Raw genomic sequence first — 24872 nt, 5'->3', positions numbered from 1 at the left:
AATAAATAAATGTTCTACACCCTTTCTTGAAACTAATACATTTTCACACACCAATAATCGTTTATAAATACAGCATATTCGTAAGTCGTAGGAAAATATTCAAATTATTTTCAAATATCAATTGACAATGCTCTGTAAAATTCCAAACAGCGCTACCTACAGAGGGAAAAACGAAACTGATCCCATATACCCTCGAAATTAAAAACAAGATCGAATCAGTGAATACACCAGAGTTTTAGACATCTTAATCATGTCATATCAAACGATTTCATGTACAGATTGAAGGAATTACAATTCACCGAAATCTTAAGTCAATGTTGTCTGCATAGACTGAAATGCCAAAAATTTCTTTTTGGAAGCATTATGCTTCATCTTTGAATCAAGTTATTACTCCTTCAACCTTCAACAATCAACTATATCTACAGTGTGATGGCACAGCAATGGGAAATCGACTTACCTCTAGTCTTGCCTCATTCGTAAAATGAACTATATGTACTATAGAAGTGTGTATGAATAACCTGAATTTTGTGTCAATGGTCAAGTTATTTGTTGGTGAAATATTTTTGGCTGTTCCAGCTGATAAGATCCATGAATTGCTGACAATCTTTAATGGTTTTCATGATAGGTTGTAGTTCACCCGTGAAAATGATCATATTTTGGCGTTTGTGGATGTTCGGGTGATGAGAAATTATGGTGGCTCTTTGACCACAAGATAGTTTTCAATGCCGGCCGCTTACTGAATTGTGACTCGGTATGAAGCAGATCACAAAAAATTGCTACTGTTAAGTCTTGACTGTTAGAGTTTTCAATTTGTGTTGTCCTGTGTTTGTTGAACCATCAGTGATTAAAATTAAGTCTTTGCCGGGAAAGAACAACTACCCTACTAACTTTGGAAATAAAAATAATTAATGAAGTGAATCTTGAAGGATCAACCTCGTTGATGCCTGCAGAGGGTGAAAATAACTCACCAATCTATTTCATGTCACCTTTCTTGCCACAGGCATCACTAAAAATCGCTAAGTTAATTAAGAACCGATTACCTGAAGTGCTTATGATATATTATAGTGGTGAATCTACAAAGTTCTTCTTTTCGCGCCTGAAAGATGCGGCACCGATTACACAGCGTTCTAATGTGATATATAAAATCCCTTTTATTATATGTCATGTACGAAGTGTTATGTTGGTCAGACAGAGTAGTACTTGTTGAATTGCCTCAACAAAGGCCTACTTTTATAGTGTTGTATTAATCAAAGGCACAGCAATGGCTCATCAGTGAAGAGCAAGTTTTGATTTATGAATCGTGTTGGTTGATAGACAGAGAATGACTCTCGAGAATGTCATCATGACCACATATATCCAAGGAGTAGTTTTTCTAGGTATTCAGACTGCAGACAGGTCGGCCTGGAGCAACAAATGAGTTGCCTTGATTAACCTGCTGCCCGATCTAAATAGAATTGTTTTTCTACCAGAATATAATGATCAGTATTACGACTTCATGTAACAATGATGACACCTAATCTTGGGCAAATGTTCACGGTTTTCTGCACATAAAATGACTCGTTAAATGGTTCAATTCAATTGAGTATAACAAGATTGGAATACAATGCAAATTCCTTCACTTCCTCCAACATGACGGCGAATACAATCAACAATGATTATGGTATAACAATTTTCTTTTATTGCCGATATAACAATATGCACGCAATACATATTTGGATAAGGACTCAACCTTGAAATTTTCCATGAATTCATTACACACGTACATAATATATTTCAACCCACAGTTCCTGCCACTGAATCCTTTGAATCTTGCACGGAGATGAATTTATAGATGCAATGAAAATTTTACAATTCGAATTTTGAGACGAGCTGAATATTTAATATTTCAAGCCAACTTATCATGAAAATTCAATTATGATCCTGCTTTTTAAGTTTTCTCTTCAACCTTATCCCTTATCATTCGTCCAAAGTCGAAGGGATGAACAGAAAGTATATAAATCATGAAGAGAAACGACAATCACCTAGTCAATATGAAGACTATTTGAAGTATCTTGTTTTCACCACTCTAAATAGTAAAGGGAAACATATGGTATTGGTAGGACAGGATACAGAGGTTTTTCCTGGTCAAATATAGACGCAAACAAACTTAACTTTCTCTTGTGAGATGTTTCATGGGTGCGAAGCCCGTACCGACAACTGATAGGTTTGTGAGATTTTGTGATCAAGAAATATTTTTCTATACGGCCACTTATTCAGTTATTCACAAATATCTTGATTTTATGCTGAGAAATCATCATCTTCAAATCAATGGGCAAGTTTCCTAAAACTCCAAAATCGAATTTAAGATTATTTATGGAAACCCTTCTCCATTAGTTATCCAACACCTAAAAGACTCGCTTCAAAATTCAGAAATTTCAGAAATACACCCTTCGAAACTACTTAGTAAACATTCGAATATGTGAAAGCTTGTGACGTAGAATGCCTTTACTAAAGTCTAGTAATTTTTGTTAATTCGACAACAGTGGAACCGATCAAGAAGATATCCACAGATTGCATAAAATTGTTTCTGTAATCCGTGTCTATACTTTCTTAAAACCGATGACATTTTGTGTCATTGTTTGTTTTTCTTGTCAAATTTGATCACAAAACTTGATATTTATGACGTCTATGTTGATCAGAAAACTTTCATGACCATTATTGACTCAAAAGGCGTTGCCGGATTGTGAAAATGACGTAGAATGTTCATAAGAGAGCACTTCCAAAATCAGAATTTTCGAAAGTGAATAAGGACAAAATGCAATATGATAAAATTCGAAAAAAATATATTTCGATATATTTGAGGTATAAAGATTTTAATAACATATATTTTGAAATTTAGGAAAATACCCCATTTTATTGAAAATTATATTGTTAGCTCTGCGTTTTTCACGTATTTTTTCTTTCTTTATTCTTTACAGAAAACAGAGATGGAGAAAGAAAGAAGTTTTTTTCAATGAAAACGACGCCTTTCAAATTAATATCAGTTTATTTAGTGGAGATGGTTCATGCCATCTCTTGGGAATCGAGCTACTGAAGAGGCAGAGGTTAAAGAGATCTCTCAATTTTTCAATTTACTTCTGGCTACCTATATTGATTGCATCTGACATTATATTGTCTTCACCTGGTGACCACCGGTTGTTTTTTGTTTTCTTCAAGACTGGTTCTATCTCTCCAATGGTGATATCAGGTATTTCTTCTGATCCTTGCTTTTTTGGTCATGGACTTTTTTAGTTCAACTTTAAAAATATATTAGCTCTGTTGCTCTGTTGTTCGACAGGAAAATTATAAGAAAATGATTGAAACATCGAAGTTTCAACTACTTTCGAACTATATGTATATAATGAAATTTCAAATTTCACAGTCACTACACTTTCCACGGGAGGGCAGGGTTCCTCTAATAATTGATGTTTTTTCCTAAGCTTTTGTATAATATGCGTATTGTATGGTCTCCGTTAAACCTCAAACATATTCTATATTGTTCGATAACTTGAAATGTATTGCTGACATTCAGAAGAAAATACGTACTCCGATGTTACAATCGTTCATCAATATACTCTTAATAACACAGGGGTGTAAACAATCCCGACTTTGAATGAATATTAATGAAGTTACTCACGCTTTCCCCTCAAAAATGTGCTCACAACCGCTATGGTCATCATCACTCCAATGAAAGTGCAGTTGCTCAAAAATGTAGCTGTCGTTGTGGAGAGGCCCGCCCAGTAAAAGAGGCAGATCACGGTCTTCAAATCTTAACGTAACTGAAAAATAAAAACGATGGAATGAAAAACGCATTAACATGTATATTTGTAAAGAAAGATAAAAGGGTAGAATCCAAATACCGTTTAAAATAAGAAACGACTTGGATGGCGATATGATAATTAGTAGATCTACCTGTAAAGTGGGTCAGAAGTCAGTTCTTCCGAAAACTCGATCGTAATTTGAAACAGGATTTTCCGATTTTCCATAGAGGTAATAGGTCCAAATTTATGTACAAAGCGCACACTGTATAAATTAAATTCCTGATTTCGTGAAAACCCTCTTTCAAAACCCAGAATATACGCAGGTAGGCATAAAATTAGGTCATTTCACCAAAAATGTGACTCCGGCATCGGAAAAACGGACCAAAACATAAACATATGGCTAGACATTAATGACTCAGTACTTCCGAGTTTATCTTATTATGCAATTGCACCAGGTCACTTGAAAAAATTGTTGTATCGTGCAATTTAGGGTGAAGAAAATGAAGAAAATTGAGACAGTTTATTGATAGTGCTTATGTTGACAAAATGCTATTATTGTTACCATATTTCATCCCATTTTTACAACGATTATATTGGAGGGTTGAACCCTCTTCTTCTTGTTCGAACCCTGAGGGTTCGAACAAGAAGAAGATTGTGATGCCCATTGTGAAAAAATCTGTTAATGATTTAGACGAATTTTATTTTGTGAGATATTGAACTAATATTATATTTTTTACACTTGTGCCCTAAGTCTCTTTGTGTCAGTTGGTACCGAAATAAGCCATTTCATGAAATCGTGTGAGTTATTAAATAATTTGAACAATTCGGCAATCATAAATTTCTATTTTCATTCCCACGTAAAAATCGAACAGGTCAACATCCACATGGTTGAGTCATGAGACATTAGAAGATAAGTTTTTCCACTCCTATGCAATAATTCAGATAACAAATGATCTAGGGTCGTATTAGGATCTATTTCAGTAATCATTTTCAGTTTTTTTTTCAACTTTGTTATTTTGAAAGTTTTGTATAGGTGATTTTTGGTGAAACGCTTCATTTTGACCAGTTCTACCTTGTTTCAAAAAAAGCTTCACCTTTAAATACACCTTGTGTTTTATACAAGCGATTTCGCTGTAAAATTTGCAGTTCGCTGAAACTATAACAATCTTACAATGAAACTCCCCTTTTCTCTCAACTGCAATTTGCTCATGAAATAGCTTGCAATACACTTTCTAAACTCATAATTGTGCAAATGTAGATTGGAATTCTCCATCGAAACATATTCAGTTTACAAAATGTAAGATTCTCATTTTACTTGAATTCAGCAAACATGTCTGCGAAGAGATGATTTGAGTACACCACAAAATGAATTTGGGAATTTAGAAAAGCACCTGATGACATTTACCGAAATTATCAAGCTTATTACTGTTTGACCTGAGCCAACTACTTCTTGAGTATTAACTAGCATTCAAAATCCAGGTGATTGTTCTGTTATTTTTCATTTTTCGTTGGAAATTCTCACTGATCTCAGAACTGATTCAGAATTACTCCACGAACATAACTAAATACAGTCATTACGAGACTGTAACAGCCTCCTTGAGACTGTTTCGTTCGGTTTTTTCATTCGAGTGCGGGGTAATAACGGATTTTTTTCGTCACGTGAACAAAAACTACACGAAAAAAGTTACTTTATTTCAGGAAAGAAAGGTTGCAGAATAGGAGAGAACTTCCAAGTCGGGTTCTCGGGTACTTCGGTATCGCGTATCGATCAGTTTATGAAAAACAGTGATTGAAAACGTGTTGAAAGAATGCGGTCGGTTGAAAACTAGATTTTACCTGCTCTTATCTTAAATGAAGAAAATCTTCTTTAGATAGATAGATAATCTTCAATATTTCAAATTTTACATAATTTATGTAAGAAATGAAATGACGTCAACAAAAAACCAATCGAAAAGAAAAAATAACTCAATTTTGGGTGCACCATATGCTAAGAATGAGAAATATTGAGGGATAATTCGTAATACTGTATAAAGAACAAATGGATGACGAAACCAAATTCTTTCAGTATTTCCGCATGCCACAATACAAATTTCAAGAAATGCTAGACATTATCGAGCCGGAAATGAAAAGATAAAATACAACATTCAGGGACGCAATAACAGCGAAAAAACTTAGTGTTTTTTACAATAAGTTTAGTGGTAACGCTTAAACCACAAGTATTTGTTAATTCGAAAACTGACACAAACTTCTTTCTATTTTTATTTTCACATAGTGTAATCTGTACATAGCTGATTATTCCATATAATTATTCAGGAGTAAGTTTGAAGGATGTAGGAAAATGTTAAAACTTCGTGTCTTAGTTTTCTTGTGAAGAAGATTCCAACGAGGATCAAAAAGTCTTTTTATTGAGTGAAGAAAATCCAAGACACCGAGTTTTAACATTTTCCTACAATCCTGACCTTCTACAATTATATTATAATGTAGTAGGTATATTATGTCGACTGCTCAATCTCGTCCATAATTTGATGAATCTAGGTATGTGAGTCGAATTGGAAATTCCAGCAGAAGATGCTCGTGGTGTATGACTTTAGCCTTGCGGCTTTCACACTCCTCTCCAGAGGAAAATTCACTTATCCCAGATATCTCAGATATCAAAAGGATTAAGCTCTGTTGGAGCCCTTTCCAGGTTTTCGGGCTCGTGGTGGTGGTCGGGTCCGGGTCGCTCCTCGGCTCCCTGCTGTAGGTTGGATTCCTGCTCCACCCGCACTTCCTGTCGGAGTAGACGGTGTTCCTCTGCATTCCCCATGTACTTGCGTACAGTTCTCGCCGTTCCGATACTATTATTAATAGAGAGTTGAAGTGCAGCCATGAACGTAAACGTTAACGTTATAATTGACATCTACGCATGCTCATTCGTCCGTTTTTAACGTTAACGTTAGCGTCAGCTTTACGGCCTACGTAAACTAGCGGTCTCCCACGTATACCTTAAACATCGACGTACGTTAACCGAACGTTAAACGAGTAGCACCGATGACTTGCGAATGGCCGAATTTTGATTGTTGAATGCAATCCTCGATAACCTCAAACTGTCATTGTTTACATTTCCTGTGTATTTTCTCATAATGAACGAAAATTATAGGAAATCAGCAGTGATTTGAAAGTTATCAAAAGGATTAAGTTAAATTACTGTGTTATCAGATTACATTCAGTACATAAGGAAATGGCTGAAACTACACTGCAATTCTCATGTCTCTAACACTTGAGCATTTCATTGATAATAAAATACTTCCAAGCTGAAAATTCTCTTTATTAGGCATATAAATCATTAGAACATCAATATTCCAAATGTTATTCCAGCTGTCGAAGCTCAATATTAGATAAAAGAGAGTTCACGCGAAACGAAAGCAAAATCAAATGGATAGGTTATGGGCCTGTTCCGATATTGCTGTTAGTACTGGCCCGCAATCGAATAACAATAGAACTCGAACGACTGGGCCAATAGGCATCGTTTCTGAAATACTGACAGTACTGTTCAGCAATATCGGAACAGGCCCTATGTTTAACGTCTGACGTTTCATGATGGCAGCACTTCAACTCGAATTTCATCACAACACGTAAACGTTATATCTGACGTTATTTCTCACGTTAACGTTTACGTTCATGCTAACGTTCTGTGCGCACTTCAACTCTCTATTAGAGAGTTGAAGTGCTGACATGAACGTAAACGTTAACGTTATAATTGACATCTACGCATGCTCATTCGTCCGTTTTTAACGTTAACGTTAGCGTCAGCTTTACGGCCTACGTAAACTAGCGGTCTCCCACGTATACCTTGAACATCGACGTACGTTAACCGAACGTTAAACGAGTAGCACCGATGACTTGCGAATGGCCGAATTTTGATTGTTAAATGCAATTCTCGATAACCTCAAACTGTCATTGTTTACATTTCCTGTGTATTTTCTCATAATGAACGAAAATTGTAGGAAATCAGCAGTGATTTGAAAGTTATCAAAAGGATTAAGTTAAATTACTGTGTTATCAGATTACATACATTCACTACATAAGGAAATGGCTGTAACTACACTGCAATTCTCATGTCTCTAACACTTGAATATTTCATTGATAATAAAATACTTCCAAGCTGAAAATTCCCTTTATTAGGCATATTAATCATTAGAACATCAATATTCCAAATGTTATTCCAGCTGTCGAAGATCAATATCAGATAAAAGAGAGTTCACGCGAAACGAAAGCAAAATCAAATTGATAGGTTATGTTTAACGTCTGACGTTTCATGATAGCAGCACTTCAACTCAAATTTCATTACAACACGTAAACGTTATATTTGACGTTATTTGTCACGTTAACGTTTACGTTCAGGCTAACGTTCTGTGCGCACTTCAACTCTCTATTATTTGAACCGGGGTCGGTTCATCCTTAGGGGCCTTAGCCGCTACCTCGTGAGTATCCAGAACCGGTTTCCCCATATGAGTGGTTCTTAGGTCAGCCAGCTCTGGACACTTGCATACCATGTGTTCAGCTGTTTCTGCTTCTGATCCACAAAGTCTACAAATCTCATCTGCTGACTTACTTATACGGTGTAAATGATATTTGTACCGACAGTGCTCTGTCAGCAGTCCCACCACCACCCGAAGCTCAGCTCGTGGCAGCTTTAGCTGTTTTTAGTTTTCTGGTGTAGATCGTGAAATCATTACGAATTTATTTGTCTGAGTAAGTCCAGGAGTGTTTCTCCAGAGGGTTAATCTGTTGTTCAACTCCCATTGTTGGACCGCTGCCTTGTATTGGTATTTTCCAAGCCCACAGAAAGGCTCAAGTCCAGCAGGTATAAACCTTGATGCTTTTTTTGCAAGTTTATCGGCTTTTTCGTTTCCTTTAACACCACAGTGGCCTGGTACCCATAGTAGAGTCACGTTGTTGTCTCTGCCAGTTGCTTTATGGTATTACGGCACTCCCATGTCAGCAGAGATCTCTGGCAGTGTGATTCCAGGGGCCTCGCGTGGCCTGGCTCTCCGTTGGTATATAGATATGCGCACCTTTGTGGTTCATTTGAAGACACTCCTGAGCGCATACATAAACAGCCAGTGTCTAGAAGGTTCACTACCCAGGGCTTTAGAGATCCTCAGTTTCGGTCCATATATGCCAATGCCGGTGCCCCTTTCTGATTTTGATCCAGCAGTAAACCACATGGATGACTTTTTGTCCAAACGATTCACGAAACTTATTGCACTAGGACGGTCAGCTATGACCGTTTCAAAGGAGCATTTCGAAATCGAAAATGATTGGCATAACATCCGATGGTTTTGCCAAGAGGTTTGAGTCCAATTGATTCAATATCCTCATATGTCCAACCCAGTTTCCGGGTAGGAGATCCCCGTTGAGGGATATTCTTCTAGCAGGCTACGTTTTCTCACATGTAAGTGTAGGGGAGACGGAACAAGTATGGCGTATGATATAGATTGTAGTGACATCTTCTCGAAAATGAGTAAACAAATCCAAACTCTGCTCAACTCTTCAAATTTATTGCGGTTTCATTACTTGCACCAAACTGAAGATCCTACTTTCAGTAACGGTTTTATAATATGGCGAAAACCATATTTTATTTTATGTGGACGGAAGGGAGAAGATACGGGAGGTATGGTGTGAATTTACGGTCGGAAAAAATATGGAATGGATATGGAAGGTATATGGAAGGTAAAGTGTGCATACTTCATACTTCTATCCATTTGCACTGCACAATATTTTAAGTAGGCGGAAAGGAGAGGATACGGAATGGACATGGAAGGTATAGTGAGAATCAACCTTAATGCGGATGCATTCGGATAATTCTTCGCAAATGTTTTCAGGGATCCACATAAGCCACATAGGGCTTACTCTTCTTGATAATGTTAGGAATTCCACACATGCCCATCTCGATTATGTTGGCACGGACGGAATTCAACCCAAAACAAATGAAGGTGCAGGTTAGCACTCGATAAATTCCGTGTTCATTATATCCTGTGCTCCGACTTCACATTGGAAACTACCAAAAATCAATCTGGAGAGCAAAAGGAGAAACGAACCCAATAACGAATTATCGATCCATCCCTGTTTTGTGCCACTTTAATAAATTGTTGGAGTCAATATTTACAGACTACTTATCTTTTCCTCTCAAATCCACCGTCAGTCCTAGACAGCACGGCTTTCATCAAGGCAGATGAGTCCTCAGTAATTAATCACCTCACAGCAATATCTCAAAATCTAGATGGAGGTACCCAAGTGGACGATATTTAAGCGGGTTTTTCCAAAGCCTTCGGTAAGTTCATCATGCGACACTTTTGCATGTGCTCCCACACTATAGCGTCGGAGTGGATATGTTGAAGTGGATTGAGTCATACCCATTGGCGGCCCGTCAGGGATGGCAGTGTAGGAAAAAATCCGGCCAGCAAAGATGTAAACACAAATAATTGTGTCAAATTACCAAAATCGAATTGCCTATGTACAAAATGTATGGAAATTCGAAACATTCTATCCATTTTATGAAAATCTAAAAATCAGGTATACGATATCTATGATCTAGTAGTGAAAGTCCTGATATCTGGGCAGTTCATAGTAGAGGTAAATAAAACACTATTCCAGATAAAATTGAGGTGATTTTTAATATATCCTCAACATGTTTCGCGCGATTAACAGCTCATCTGCAGGAGAACCTTTACTTTATGACATCTATGGTTTATTCAAATTCCTCATGAGTTCATAGACGTAATATGTTCATCTCGAACTATACGAAGACGAAAGTGCCTCCTAGCCTATAGCAACTTGCTAAGCGACCGCTCAGTCAGGTACTCAGCAGGCCCTTGCCCCATAAACATATCGATGGAGCGTGAATACAAATGAGATTAATTTGATTGAATTTCAGTAATTTTTGTTGGAATTTTATTCAGATAACGATGAAAATTAAGCTCCTCCCTTATTGAATGCCTTTTTTTCACGAATATTCGATAGTTTCAGTTTTACATAACAAATTACAAGAGATTGTTGTTACTTAAAACGAATTTTTGTCTTATTTCATGAACGTGCTTGCTGAATATATAATACATACTATGGCATGCGAGAATTACATTGAATCTTTAAATAGACTTTCAATCCTCAACAGTACTGCTGAATAAATGTTAAATCGAGTCAAATCATTCATTTGTCCGCTCAGAAATATATATTTTATTATATTTTTACAATTTACATAGATTTTCAGACCTCTCTAGATTTTCTCACATAGAAATGGGTATGTAGCACCAGAATTGAAACTTCTCATGTCTTTCTCGTTGATAATGAATGAATTTATTTTTTTCTCATGATCATCTCTTTTATTTGAATCTGTTCATTTCATAGCTCAGTCAACTATGTTAACCGCTCAATTACATAAATATGACAAATTACTGTTTTAGATCAATGAATCCTCATGTGCTCAAGGGTGGACCCTGGAATCAATAGTTTTCCTTCAGAACACGATGTGAACTTCTCAAATATGGTAGAAGAGTCAGTGTTAAGCCATGATACTGGTTGACAGTCTCTCGTCCTGGTTCCACCCTGAAAGGTCTGCTCTGGTATTCGTGTACACTATCAATTGGTATGATCTACTCATTATACTTCGTACTCTCATTGATGTATTCTCATATTCATTCATCGTGCTCGATATGCACGTTAGTTCTCAAGCCTTCTGCGCTTCTCAAAACCAACGATTAGTGGTTTCCCTCATAAGTACTCTCATTTTGAACCTCTCATAATTTATCAATTGCATCTTCTATCTTCTATTTTTCTGATGGACGTTCTAATAGTGCTCACTTGTAAGCAGTCCATATCTGTGAATGTTGTATTCATTGATGAATTTTCGCACTGTTCAATATTCTTGCTCTTCTCATTTAACTTATAATATTCCTGTTCTACTCACATTCAAATTATGTTTATTGCTCGACTCACTTCTAATATATTAATCTTCTATTGATGACCAGTCTTAGATACTTTACTTATCACCTCGTGGCCTATCTAATTATTACAACTCAGCCTTCTCATTAAAATTCATTATTCTAACCTTCTGTTTTTCTGATGAAATAAAGAGGCTACGCAATCAATTAACATTGATTGCTCTGTCACTGTAAACGTTGTGTTGATTTTGAATTTATCGGAATTTCTCCAAAGTCCAAGTCTGGCATCAAGTGACTTCTCATTAGAACTACACTGGATTATCTCTGTTTTTAGTTGAATAATGTCTGTCTGAGTCTATAGATGTTGTTTATATTTGTTTTTATTACTGTATTAGCTTCATGCAGGTGACTTATTCATTTTATGATTATGAACGATAAACAATAAATGTTTTTACAATACCATCTCCAACTCAATCATCTGGTTATACAGTCCAATACTCTTTTTTTTACAAAATTTGAACTCCCTCGATTTTGAACATGAGTGATGATGTTTGTTTTCTGCCAAGCGTCCTTCTCAGTTTGTGTCGTCTGAGTTGTTTTTTGTGAATAGAACGTTGTTTTCGTTTCTTTTGCGAGTAAAGGGTGTTTGGTTTGATCGTTCCCTTTAGAGTTATTTATAATTTACTTGAGTAGTCAGAAATCGGGTTGAAGAATTTGTTGGTTTTTGTGGAACACAGGACTTAGTTGATTTGTTAGTTGTTGTGGTGAAAAGTTTATCACACCAGGATAGCTGTTTTTGCAAAACATGACAAAACCTTTTTCGAAAATGTGTAGTTTGATGAAGAAGGTATATAATACGTATAGAATACCTATATTGAAAAATCAATCTGCCGACCCACGATAAATGTTCACGGAGTGCCACTGGTCATACCTGAGTGTTAGACATTAGGGAGTACCCCAAGGTTCCCACTTGGTAACTCTACTTTTCACTTTGTACATTAATGATATTTATAGAATATAGATGATTCTCTTCTAGCATGCCGATGCCGATGATATAAAGATGTACTTCGACTTGGAGAACTTGGATGATGCCAGAAGGTTTCAGGACTACCTCAATAGAATTTATGAATTTTGCTTTCGGTACTGTTTGTCTTTGAATATCTTTAAATGCAAATGTACCACATTAACAAAGAACTATAATATCATCAGCACTCTCTTTATCTTGGAACGGTTTAGTTTTAGAAGTAGTAAAAGTCGTTAAGGACCAAAGGGTTAATTTGGATAGAAAGTTATCATTTGAACATCACATTGATGATATTGTCTCTAGAGGTTTTAGAATGCCCATTGGTTTCATTCTAAGCATTCAAGAAAACTAGACAGAATTTCAATTACGCTTGCAGGTATGTTGGGTAGTCTGCCCTTCATGGTAAATTAATTGATAATTCTTTATTGATTATTTTTTCACAGACATTAAATCCATTTCTTAAATGAACAGCATTTCGGTTATCAGTTAATCGATTGTTTCGAATCTGAGCGATTAGTGATACTGATCACTAATCACCTAATTAATTTAGAGTACCATATGTATACATCGCGATTGTGCAAGTTTAAAATTTCCAATTATGTACCAAATATTCCCCAATTATGGAGGAACAACGTTTGCTGGGTCAGCTAGTATTGAAATTAATAAAATACCCTGTGGAAATAAGGATTTTCAACAAGTACTCCGATGTCCCTCTGAGTATCAATTTTAATGAACTGAATTATGAGAAAACCCGAGTTATTTCATTTGTCCAACATTCAATAGGTAATTATTCACATAAAATTTAACAATAGACCGGATTCCACGTTCCATCAACGCATTGCCGGCGGACCAACAGGTATTGTATACAATCTGTGGCTACTGTATACAATACCCAGATAAAGTATGTATTGAAAATGGACCACAACATTCATAATTTATACATTGCCTGGACGCAGCAGGCATTTCCAACATTGCATAAGTGTTGCATAGAATACCTGAATGTTACCCATTGCCGGTAACATATGCATAACATACCTAAAAGTAGGATTTACTCACCAGTATATCCATTGTTAGTGAAGAAGGCTCTGCCTCCTTGATCCCAATGACCATGGAATTCTAGTGGTTCGAAATGATCGTACTCATTGCTCTCGTCGTGTGTCAACTCAATTGGTGATTGAACCTTCTGCAAACGCCATTCTGGTATGATAATGTGTGCATCCTCATCTTCCACTGAAATCCAACAATATACAATATATCGATTTGAATATGGCAAAATGCTTAAACTGTATACAAGGGGAACTAAGATGGTTTTTTCATAATACAATTTATTGCGAAAGTCTCACTCATTTCCCGGAAAATCGGAAATGAATGAAAAAATTTATGCTACATTTGTGTTGACTTTAACTGTGATATCAATGTAAATGAAAAGGGGCTTGAGATCCACAATGTTAACGATTCAAGATTCAACTTCCAGAAGAAACTATCAACAATAAATGTGCAGAGCCATTTAAGTCAAAATTGAGGTCTAAAAACCCAAATTTTCGACTTAACTGTACAAGGAGGGCAAAATTCGTTGTCTACTGAAGGGATCTCGAGAACTATATAGCAGCTAGAAGAAAACTGATAACACATTGCTCTTTTTTGTTGAGTAATCTAAAACTGAAAACAGATCTAGCCTAACGTTCATAGATTTTGAGTTATGAACGAAAATTGAGAAATTGTCATTTTCAATGAAGCTAAATAAATCTTCCTAAAATAAGTGGAATTTCATGTTTTTTATCAATAAAAAAGCGATGCGCACAAGAGAACGCAACATGTCCCAACTGGCAGAGGTTTCGTTTTCTGTTCAAGTGAGTTTAAGGAATCCTATATTCAAAAGTCAGCCTTCCTGAAATTCTTGTTCTTTCAATATTGCTAGCTCTCGTACAATATTGATTCATATAATATCCTAAACATATGAAAAAATAGTTTTGTATAAAACATTTTGTATTCTGAGTCGTCATATAATAAATAGACTGTATAGGATTTTCATAACCTTGCTATGATTTCCTCATGTTGGGAAAGTTGAATTATACTATGAAATACACTGTATATAAAAAAAACATTCATTATAAATGTGTGAATATAAAATATGAATGAATTGTAGTATTCGTTAAAAATGCAACACATTGTATTACGAAAACAAAACCTCTCATCAATCCCTCTGTGTATGGGGAAATGATCTACGTCGTCGTAGAGCACCCTGTGCATTTATACTGTATACTGTATCGGTTCCGATGTGAATAAAATTTCGACTTCAAATGAACTGGGTGTAATGAGGATAGACTATTAAGAATTATTAAATATCGATCCCACCTGATAGCGGCCGGAATTACAAGGGTGTATTTCTATAGGGGATTGATGAAAGCGCGTTCCGTGATCTATTATCGAGAAGATAAATTGAAAATAATGAACACGAAGTAGAATTCAAATGGGCGGGAAGAAGCGTACTTAGCATCTTAGATTCTTTGGTAACGCAGTGGAGGGTGGAGGGCCTTCCAATATGATGCTTTCTGGCGAACCCGTGAAATTTCTATCACAAACCACACTGTGGGTATTTCATTTCAGCAAGCACTTACAATGACATTGCGTTTCATCAGTGAAAAGTCACAACGAAAAAAGGAGGAAAATTGTAGCGTTTGCTGTCACATGAACGGCGTACTCAGAACGCGGCGCATCAGTGTGACGTAGCTCGTTGGCGTAGGTTCCAGATCCAAAGTGATTTTACTTATATTACGGCGATTCGGATTATTCTCATTTTCTCTAATTTATTTGCACAAATAGCTATTTGAAGGTATATAAACGACAAGTTCTTTGAATAAGTTGAGCAATCATGTACCTTTTCCCCTATAAATACTTCATAGGAGACTTTCTCGCCATCAGTATAAGGCGTAAAGGGAGAAAGACTACCAGAATTTGGGGTGTTGCCGGAACACTTGAACGAATATCACAATAGTTTCCACTTTCGTCGAAAAGACGGCAGAACTTATAAAATGGCATTTGAAGACACGAGATACCAGATATTTTCAATTAGTAAGACAGATCAACGCCACAAGGCTATAAAAGATAACATCTTAGCTCGGACTGGCAAAAATCTACACTTTCTAGTAGATTTTAAGTTAAGTATTTGAAGACGCTAAAGAATACATATTTTTCACGTTGCAATTTGTTTTAGATGGTTAGATATCTGTTGGGATCCTGACTGTAAACATTATAAGGTCAAAGATACCTATAGGATTTTTTCATTTCCTACGGATAAAAAGCTGCGAAATAGGTGGATTGAGCTTGTGAGGTAATAATTGTGAATTTCCTTATCATATAATCTTTCAATATTTGACCATCCAGCACCTCTATTTTCATTAATTTTAGACGAGATGTTTAACCAGGAACTGGCGCACGTTTGTGTTAATGCCATTTTCCAGAAGGAAAAAAAAGAACGATCCTGTGATAGTTTCCCACAACATTGAAAGATGGTTTTAATTTCCATCACATAAGAAAAAAAGAACTCCGAAGTCGCAACAGAATCGAGTGAAGATAAAACGGAAATGCCTGTTGAATATGTTCAGCAAAGAGACTTCATTGAGTCCATCTTTATTTTATATTTTACAGAATTGCCTCTGAACCAGGATCTTCTAGGTCGACCGTACCAACTTCAACAACCTAACCCTGTTAGAAACAGAGATTTATTTTCTAAAACAACAGGTAGAAAAACTTAGGTAGGAGTGAAGTAAGAGGTGGACCTTTCAGTTTTAAGGAAATTCAAAGTAATGATCGCCTTTGCAAGCTATATACTGGTTTACCAAGATGTCAAAGCTTCATTTCATTAATATTACTACTAGTAATATTCCAATCAATTATTATATGGACTGGACTGTGGAAAAAGTTCCAAAAATTGATTAGTTGCTGATGTGCCTAATGAAACTTAGACTAAACTGCCCCCACGAAAACTTAGCTCAAAGGTTCAAAGTTTCCCAAGCAACTGTGAGCAATATTGTAGTAACATGGATTTAATCTCTTGCATGAAGTATTGCATTAATATTTAAATTCCAAAATTCAAAGAAAGCGTGGATTTCCGCCGAATCACTTATTAAATCAAGGTCGAAATACCGAGGAATCCGAATGGTTGACAACAAGTTCACTTCATGTGTCATCCCAGTCAAGCCCTAACCTCCATAATTGCTGGATTAAATGCTTACACAGAGATGTGACATAGGGAAGAAATCCCTAAGGATCAAAGATTCCGGGTAATTTGGATATTTCGTAAACGTTTCGTAACAGCGTGATTCAAATCGTGATTGAAATCACAAAAGAGACTCAAAATTTTTATTGTAGCGTCTTATCCCGTCTCAAAAGAAAGAGGATTGAATGAAATTCAAACCTCCAGAAATTTTCTAAAAACTTGGACTCGTTACTTGCCCATTTTCGTAAGCTCAAAGCCACCTCTTGCCAATAACTTCATGAAATTTCGGATGCAGCAGGAAAATGTCTCCTCTCATCAAGGCGAGTTGATGCAACTTGCGCAAAGCTAGAAAAGGGGCGTTATTCATACAATAAGGAACGGTTTTCATCCGCAAGTCAATTAAATCGTCGGAAGGTGAAAAACGGAAAACTCAGGAACCACTAAGATTTGACGGTACATTTGTTTTATGTCCACCGTAAACAGACTTTCTTCAACCGAAAACTAATCAAAATTGTTGCAATGTCCGTTTGCGATTTTGGACCTACATAAAGATAGTCATTCAAGGATTTCGAATCACTCCTTATCTCCTATCACCGAACAATATTCTTTGTGTGAATCACGATTTTTCAATAACCGACGCTCCAAAGACAAAAAACGTTTTACAGCCAAGTCTTGAAATGAAAGTATTACTTCCATAGAAGTGGTACGACGTATCGTCAATATTATTTTCTTTCTATAGTGACTATCGGAAAAATAACCTCACAAATATTCGTATCTGCGATATCTTCAAAATGTAGAACCGATTCAAAATCAAAAAAGGTATTCATCGATCTATTCAAATCCTCGACGAAATGAGTTTCACAAAATAATGAATGAACCCATTCAATCGGGGTATTATTGTTTATTTTACCTATCAAAACATAACCGAATATTGTGTGGAGCGCATCTGTACCTTCGTCTTAACTTCGAATATGATTATCAAGAAAAATTGTCGAAAATCGGCCCCTAATAAAACATCAACATTGGCGGGACAATGAAATTTATCATCGGCTATCTCAAACTTATCTAAATAACGCCAAGATTGACGCGATATTTTAGATGAAGGAAGTGTATCGCATAGTTTCGGCAAGATAGTAGCGTTCAAAATTAAAACCTCAACATTGCCTAAATTTTTCAAATGCGTTTGATTTCCAATCCCATTAATAAAAGTCTCACTTGGACAACTACGAATGTTAAAGGCCGAGAAGCTTTTCTGAGAAATAATGGAAACCTTAGATCACGAATCAAACACAACGCTAAACCGTTGTGCCTTTTCTCGTTTTATTGAAAAGCAAAGCCAACGCTGGCGCTGGCCAGGGTTCGCCTACAAAGCGGTATTTTCAACACACATCGAAGGGACTTGTTGAGAGTTGAGACTCGCCAGTTGACTTGATCACCGTAAACACGACACGACATATTTGATATTATAAGGTGTTTTAACAATTTCTACGAAATTGAATGGTTTATGGTAGGTTGCCCTTATTAGATAAGGAAGACCATAATTTTTGATGAAACGAGATATAGAGGCTGGAGTACCCCAAGGGTCAGTGCTTGGGCCACTTCTGTACAACATATACTTTCAGGATATTCCGAAGAATCCAAGAACCATGCTAACGTTATATGCTGACGACACATGCACAGCAACTCGATACTGCAACCCAGAAGTAATAGAACGAGTTCTACAAGAAACGATTGACAAAACAAATGACTGGTGCATAAAGTGGAAAATCAAGCTCAATGGACAAAAGAGCCAAGCAATATTACTTCAGAAGAGAAGACTGCGACCCACAATGAATCTAGAAGTTGACGGCGAAGAAATCGATTGTAAAAATGAAGTCAAATATTTAGGAATAACGCTTGACAAAGGACTTACTTGCAAAAGTCATATCAAACAAGCAATCGACAAAACGAAAGCAGTGATGAATAGACTCTACTCTGTGATAGGAAGAAGAAGCCACATGTCGAAAGAGACAAAATTGAAGATTATTAAAGACGTTGCTAGGCCTCAACTGACTTATGGATCAGTTGCCTGGGGTTTCGCCTTAAAGAGCCATATGAAAAGAATTCAGGCCACTGAAAACAAGCTGCTACGATGTGCAATAGATGCACCTTGGTTTGTCAGGAATAGACAGATTTATAGGAAACCATAACGGAATTCATGAACAGAAAAGCAGAGAAATTATTCGAAACAGCGAAAAACCACCCGAATCAAGAACTCAGGAGACTAGTGGACTACGACCCAGAGGAAGACAAAAGGAGAATGCGAATTTACCGAAGGAGGTCAGGAGATCAATTATTATTATATTATTAATAAAAAGAGATTAAAATAAGAACAGAAACTTATTGAAAAATCCAATGTGTTATCCAATGGAGGATAAACACATAAATCCCAGCACGAAACCTATGTTCAAGAAGCAGTTAAAGGTTTTTAGTGGGTCTCGAGCTCAGGAGAGTGAGAATCCCCACACTTGTTCCCCCTCAGGAGAAGGTGGTTCGTCTGACTTGCAGATTTTCCCCCTGCTACACCAAAAAAAAGTCGTGTCGTCGTGTATGGTGAGTACTGCATGGGAATTAATAATGATTCTTGTTGTCAATTATTATTGTTTTTTTAAATGGAAATGATCGAAAACAGGAACAATGATGCCTTTACAGAGTTCCTTAATTTATATGAAAAGTAGGTACCCCATTATTTGGGATCCACAAAACGTCTATCATAAAAATGGAAAATGCATATATTATATCCAATGAAATGTCCGTTACATGTACAATTATTGAAGCATTAATGAAGCACGCTTTTTCAACGTTCGCCTTCTCACTTTCCTCGAAATGCCTGACGTATGTATTGTTGTCGGTGCACAAATATCGAGAATAAACCAATGTTTCTACAAACGTTCGATAAAACTCTCGCCAAGGCTTGCCAATCTTGCCATGCTGTCTGTACCCGCCTTCAGCCGCGTTGACTTGGCTTGGTCCATGCTCGAAAATCGAAATGTAAGCACAGATTACAGAGTAGAATGTGAATGTAAGTTAGGTAGTGTGATGCGTTCGACTACTGTATCTACGACAGGAGGTGGTAGATTTGCAGCTTCTGCTGTCATGAAATAAACTAAGACAACCAAAGCATAAATGTTGACTTTTGCAAAATAAATTTCGTTCCTGCTGCGATTTTTTCAAATATCTGACGCAACTATGCGTGGCTGATCGGACTGACACCTGGCACATTTAGGACTTTATCCAAATCGAGTGACAAAAGAATAATATTATCTTTCATATGAACGGATTTATTGGGTAACGTTACAACGTTAATGGTATTAGGTATGTAAATTAATTAATCACTTAGTAAAATGTTTTAATGAATATCATGCTTTAAAGTTTACGGTTGAAGAGGAGGATATAGACTGTGGCGTACCATTTCTGGACACAAAGGTACACAGAGAGATAAATTTAATAAAACTAAATTGGTGCAGAAAAAAATCATGTGCTAATTTTTCAGACCATAATATCAACATAAAAATCAATTTCATAAAACCAATGAAAAATAGGGTGATCAAAATCTACCATAGCACATTTCAGAAACAAGATTCAAAACAATTGTATGAAATATTGGTGCAGAATTCTTATCCAGCTGGCATGACAAAAAAACTATTGCATTCATCAAACATAACGATAAATAAAAATGAACAGCAAACACGAACAACTGATATGAAATTAATTATATTATTTCATAAAATATAAAAGACTTAACAAAAAATAAATAAAAAATATCTTCAGAGATGAAAATGTACAGATAGCAACATATACTCAAAAAACAGTTGGGAAGTTGTACAGTAGAATCAATGATCCGATTCCAGTACCGCTGAAAAGTAACGTCATATATCAAATAGGTTTCCTGGAACGTGATAAGGTTTATATCTTTCAGACTTCGCAGTGGGTGAAAAGTAGATTATCTCAACATAATGGTTGTATTCTGCTTTTCATTCGTAAGTTACGAATCTGTAGCGTACGATCGATCTGTAAGTTTCAGATTGACAGATTCGTAAATAATGCAATTCTGGAAATCTTTCTGTCACTATCTCATTGACAGTGTCACTTCTGAACTACTTATCTTAAATAGTTACGGATTCCTGTAAGCTATAGACCACTAAAAACCGTTCAGAATTGTAATTTTTCTGTAAGTTCATGAAAAGTTACAGATTGGTTTACAGATGAAAGCAGAATACCACCATAAATCTGATATAAGGAGTGGAAATGAAAGGTGTGCTCTGATCAATACATGCCCATAATCTAGATCATAAAGCTGATGTTGACAATGTAAAAGTCTTGAAATCGAAAAATAACTATCATAAGAGACTGATACGCGAAATGATCGAGATAAGAAAAAATGGAAATACGCTAAAAAAAGTGACACAGTCACATAGTTAACCTCACTTTCGGTGATGTTCAGAGGGTAATGATATATAACTGTGTTTTGATCTGAGAATTATACCGGGTGGCCCACCCCAGACGCGGCGCTCATTTTGAGGGATTAAATAAAGATATTTTGAAAATCTTTTCTTGTGGGGTGTGTAGGGTGTTCAAAAGCACAATTTAAAATTATTGTCATATGTACAGGATCTTCGAAAATAAAGATATAGACCAAAGTTACACTTTTTTGAATGTAACACTCGGTATTTGACCTCAAGAATGGAATGGTAAGCTCAAATGATGATGATTTTCTTCAGATCACTTTATACCTTAGAAGGACCATTTACGAGATAATGGCGAAAATGGTTTACTAGTTTTGAATTAAAAATCGAAAATTTTTACCTTCAACGAGATATAGAAATACCGGGTGTGCCATTTGAAATATGAAAGTTTTCGACGATCATTTGTAGTTGATGTTTGAGAATTAATTATGATCACTCTATATATTCCAGAGTTGAAATTTTCTTTAATATGTAGGAATAGCCAACTTGTCTACTCGACAAAATCCTGTCTGCATCGCTAGCGTAACTAGTTTCTTCATTAATTGCTAATTAAAAAAACCCATATTTTCGATTTTTCGCCATTCTCTCGTAAAGGGTGCTTCTGAGCTATAAAGTAATCTGAAGAAACTCATCAAAACTTGAGCTGGCCATTCCATTTTTGAGGTCAAATACAGAGTGTTACATTTAAAAAAGTGTTACTTTGGTCTTTATCTTTGTTTTCGAACACCCTTTTGAACATCCTACAAACACCACAAGGAAAGATTTTCAAAATATCTTCATTTGATCCCTCAAAATGAGTAAATTGCGAAGCTTGGTGCAGAAAATAGAGTAGTTCCTTTATTCACTTAGATGAGTCCTAAAACCTTTACTTCAATCATTATGAATATTGAAGACTCTGATAGCGCTTGAATTAATATCACAATTTACAGCCACATTCATGTTCCTTGAACTTTTCAAGTTAACAGCGAATGTATCTAACAATTCACGTAATGGTATAGGATTTTCAGACAAGACTGGGAAATTCCCAATTTTCAGCCAATGAGCGCGAGCTTGTGCTCGAGGGTTGGTATATGGTATATACATACCTCTTAACTAAACTATCATAAACTATTTGATAATTATCAGCAGTGGCATTCAATCTCCTAATCAAATCTAATGGACTTTCCTCCAGAGAGGAACGTAAGTAATTAAATTTCTCTACTCGTTGTAGTTTTTTATTGCGATGCACAATATCGTCGAATATGTCCCTAAAACTAGAAAAATCCCCTTTGTCTTCTGAAAACTTGTTTAGAATATTGTACTCTAAATTTAGCTAATAGTATTTTATTGGTTTGAGCGTCTGCAGCCAACTGATGCAGACCGCTTATCTCATGCAAAGCGCTTTTTCGTAGTGCGATGCAACGTCGGAGCTTGTCAATCATCGTGGAGACACAAACACCACAGCACGAAGGACCATGTAATAAAATGATGATAGGCTATTATTATCTATTATTTAAGATAAATGTGAATTGAAAATAATGAACACAAAGCAGAAAAAAATGGGCTCGAGGAAGCGTATACATAATAACTGGAAGTTTCTTTGGTGACGTAGAGGGCCCTCCAAGATGATGCTCTGTGATGAATCCGTGGAATATCTATCACAAACCACATTCTGGCTATCCTATTTCAGCAAGTACATGAAATATCTTTGCGTTTAATTAGTTAAAAGGTCACAGCGAAAAAAAGGCGTGAAATTATAGTGTTTCTTGTCACATGAACGGCGTAATGACAATTAATGGAATGTCGGGTCGTGATCACGACATATGGTGCAAAAATACGATGGTTTTTCGCCCACTGCAAATATATGAATGCAATATGCAGTTAATCATTATATTTCATCAAAATTAAACCAAGGAATGTGAAACACTCGGAATTTAACTTAATTCTGACTTTAAAGTCAGAATTTTACGAAAAATAATTTTGAAATATTACGTGGCCTTCGTAGAACATAGATGAATCAACAAAATTTTGAATATTATAGGTATCGTCAGGATAAATAATAAAGTAGAAACTCATAATAATTTTTATCCAAAATTTCCTCCTTCCTCTTCCAAACAAACTTTCCATTTTTCAGTATTTAACAATCAATATAGTTTTCATATCTATTATTTTATGATATATGGTATCGCTCCTTGAATTCAAATGCCCTGTTAATGATCTCCTCAGAATAGAATATTTCTATGAAATGTCCCCCTAAAAAGAAATCCTAACAAGATCCAGATCTATATAAATAACTATTATATATATATATATATATATATATATATATATATATATATATATATATATATATATATATATATATATATATTTCCTACAACAGATTGAGCAGTCATAGAGTATATTTTATAAGGATTTTGACAATTGAAAGAACTGATTCTCGAACAGATGTCTGTCCAGGTTTCGCGGAATTGAGTGAGAAAAAGAAGATTCCGATTGAGTGACAAAAAGAAGAAATCGAGGATGGGTTGTCAATTTTTTTTCCAATAGTTACGCCATCCATGCAGAGCCAGGAAGGGAAGCTAGTGTTTTATAATGGTCAATTGTGAGGTCCAACTCTCCCAGAACAATAATTGGGATAAACCAAAAATGATCCTCCACGTCTCCTGTAAAATACATTTCCCTGAAATCCTTATTCTCCTGGTTCAGTAATCCAGGCAATTGAATAGTTTGTGCTAGTCCTTCGGCTTGGATTTTAAGATGGTAATAACCCATTTTTCCGAATTGATCAATTATATGAGTTTGGTGATTTCGAATATCAGTATATCCATTAGGTTAGAGAATGCGTTAAACATATCCGTTATTCCAATGATAAATTTTATAACCCAAAAGGCAGTAAATAGTACTTGCACATAAAACTATAGTTATAACAATTATTTGCTAATTCAACGGTCAAATTGAAGAATGTAATTTGGTAACTATGACCAATGAATCGAAATTAAATGCAAAATGGACCTACTTTGTGGAAAATTAGATGACTGATGACTGGTTATAGCTTTAGGATAACTCCATAATCCTAAATTCAATTGAAAATAGCAAGAAATTAACAAATTTAATTACAGTCAGAATGCGCAGAGACAGCTCACAGAGAATGCCATCCAGCCTATTCAATTTCCCTTAACTTCTCGTATTTGTTCATAGACATAGAGACATGGACTGAGCAATGTCAGCATGAAATTGGCTTTTTTTATAGAAAGAGAGAAATGATGGTCGGGCATTTACCTTCTCTTTTTTGTTCACATGGAGGTGAGTGTGGACCAATCGATATTCTAGAAAGAGACAACTGCATTCCCGACGTGCGTTTCTCTCTGTCACTTTTTTTGACCGTATTTCATGCATAGATAGGAAGGGAAGGCACAGTCCATGTCTGTATGTCTATGTATT

General features: G+C 35.9%; 1 protein-coding gene across 1 annotated transcript in view; it reads right to left on the bottom strand.

Annotated features, from left to right (window-relative positions):
- The window catches only part of LOC123319075 (carbonic anhydrase 7-like), a 38551-nt gene that overhangs the window by 8093 nt on the left and 5586 nt on the right, over window positions 1–24872 (bottom strand). The window contains exons 2-3 of the mRNA XM_044905923.1: window positions 13782–13955; window positions 3656–3797 (exon numbers count right to left, since the gene is read on the bottom strand). Coding sequence (XP_044761858.1) covers window positions 3656–3797; window positions 13782–13955 — 316 coding nt within the window. The remainder of the gene's footprint in view (window positions 1–3655; window positions 3798–13781; window positions 13956–24872) is intronic.

This window comes from Coccinella septempunctata, chromosome 8 (assembly GCF_907165205.1).
Source record: "Coccinella septempunctata chromosome 8, icCocSept1.1, whole genome shotgun sequence".
Classification (NCBI taxonomy): domain Eukaryota; kingdom Metazoa; phylum Arthropoda; class Insecta; order Coleoptera; family Coccinellidae; genus Coccinella; species Coccinella septempunctata.
This window is presented reverse-complemented; position numbering and strand designations above follow the sequence as displayed.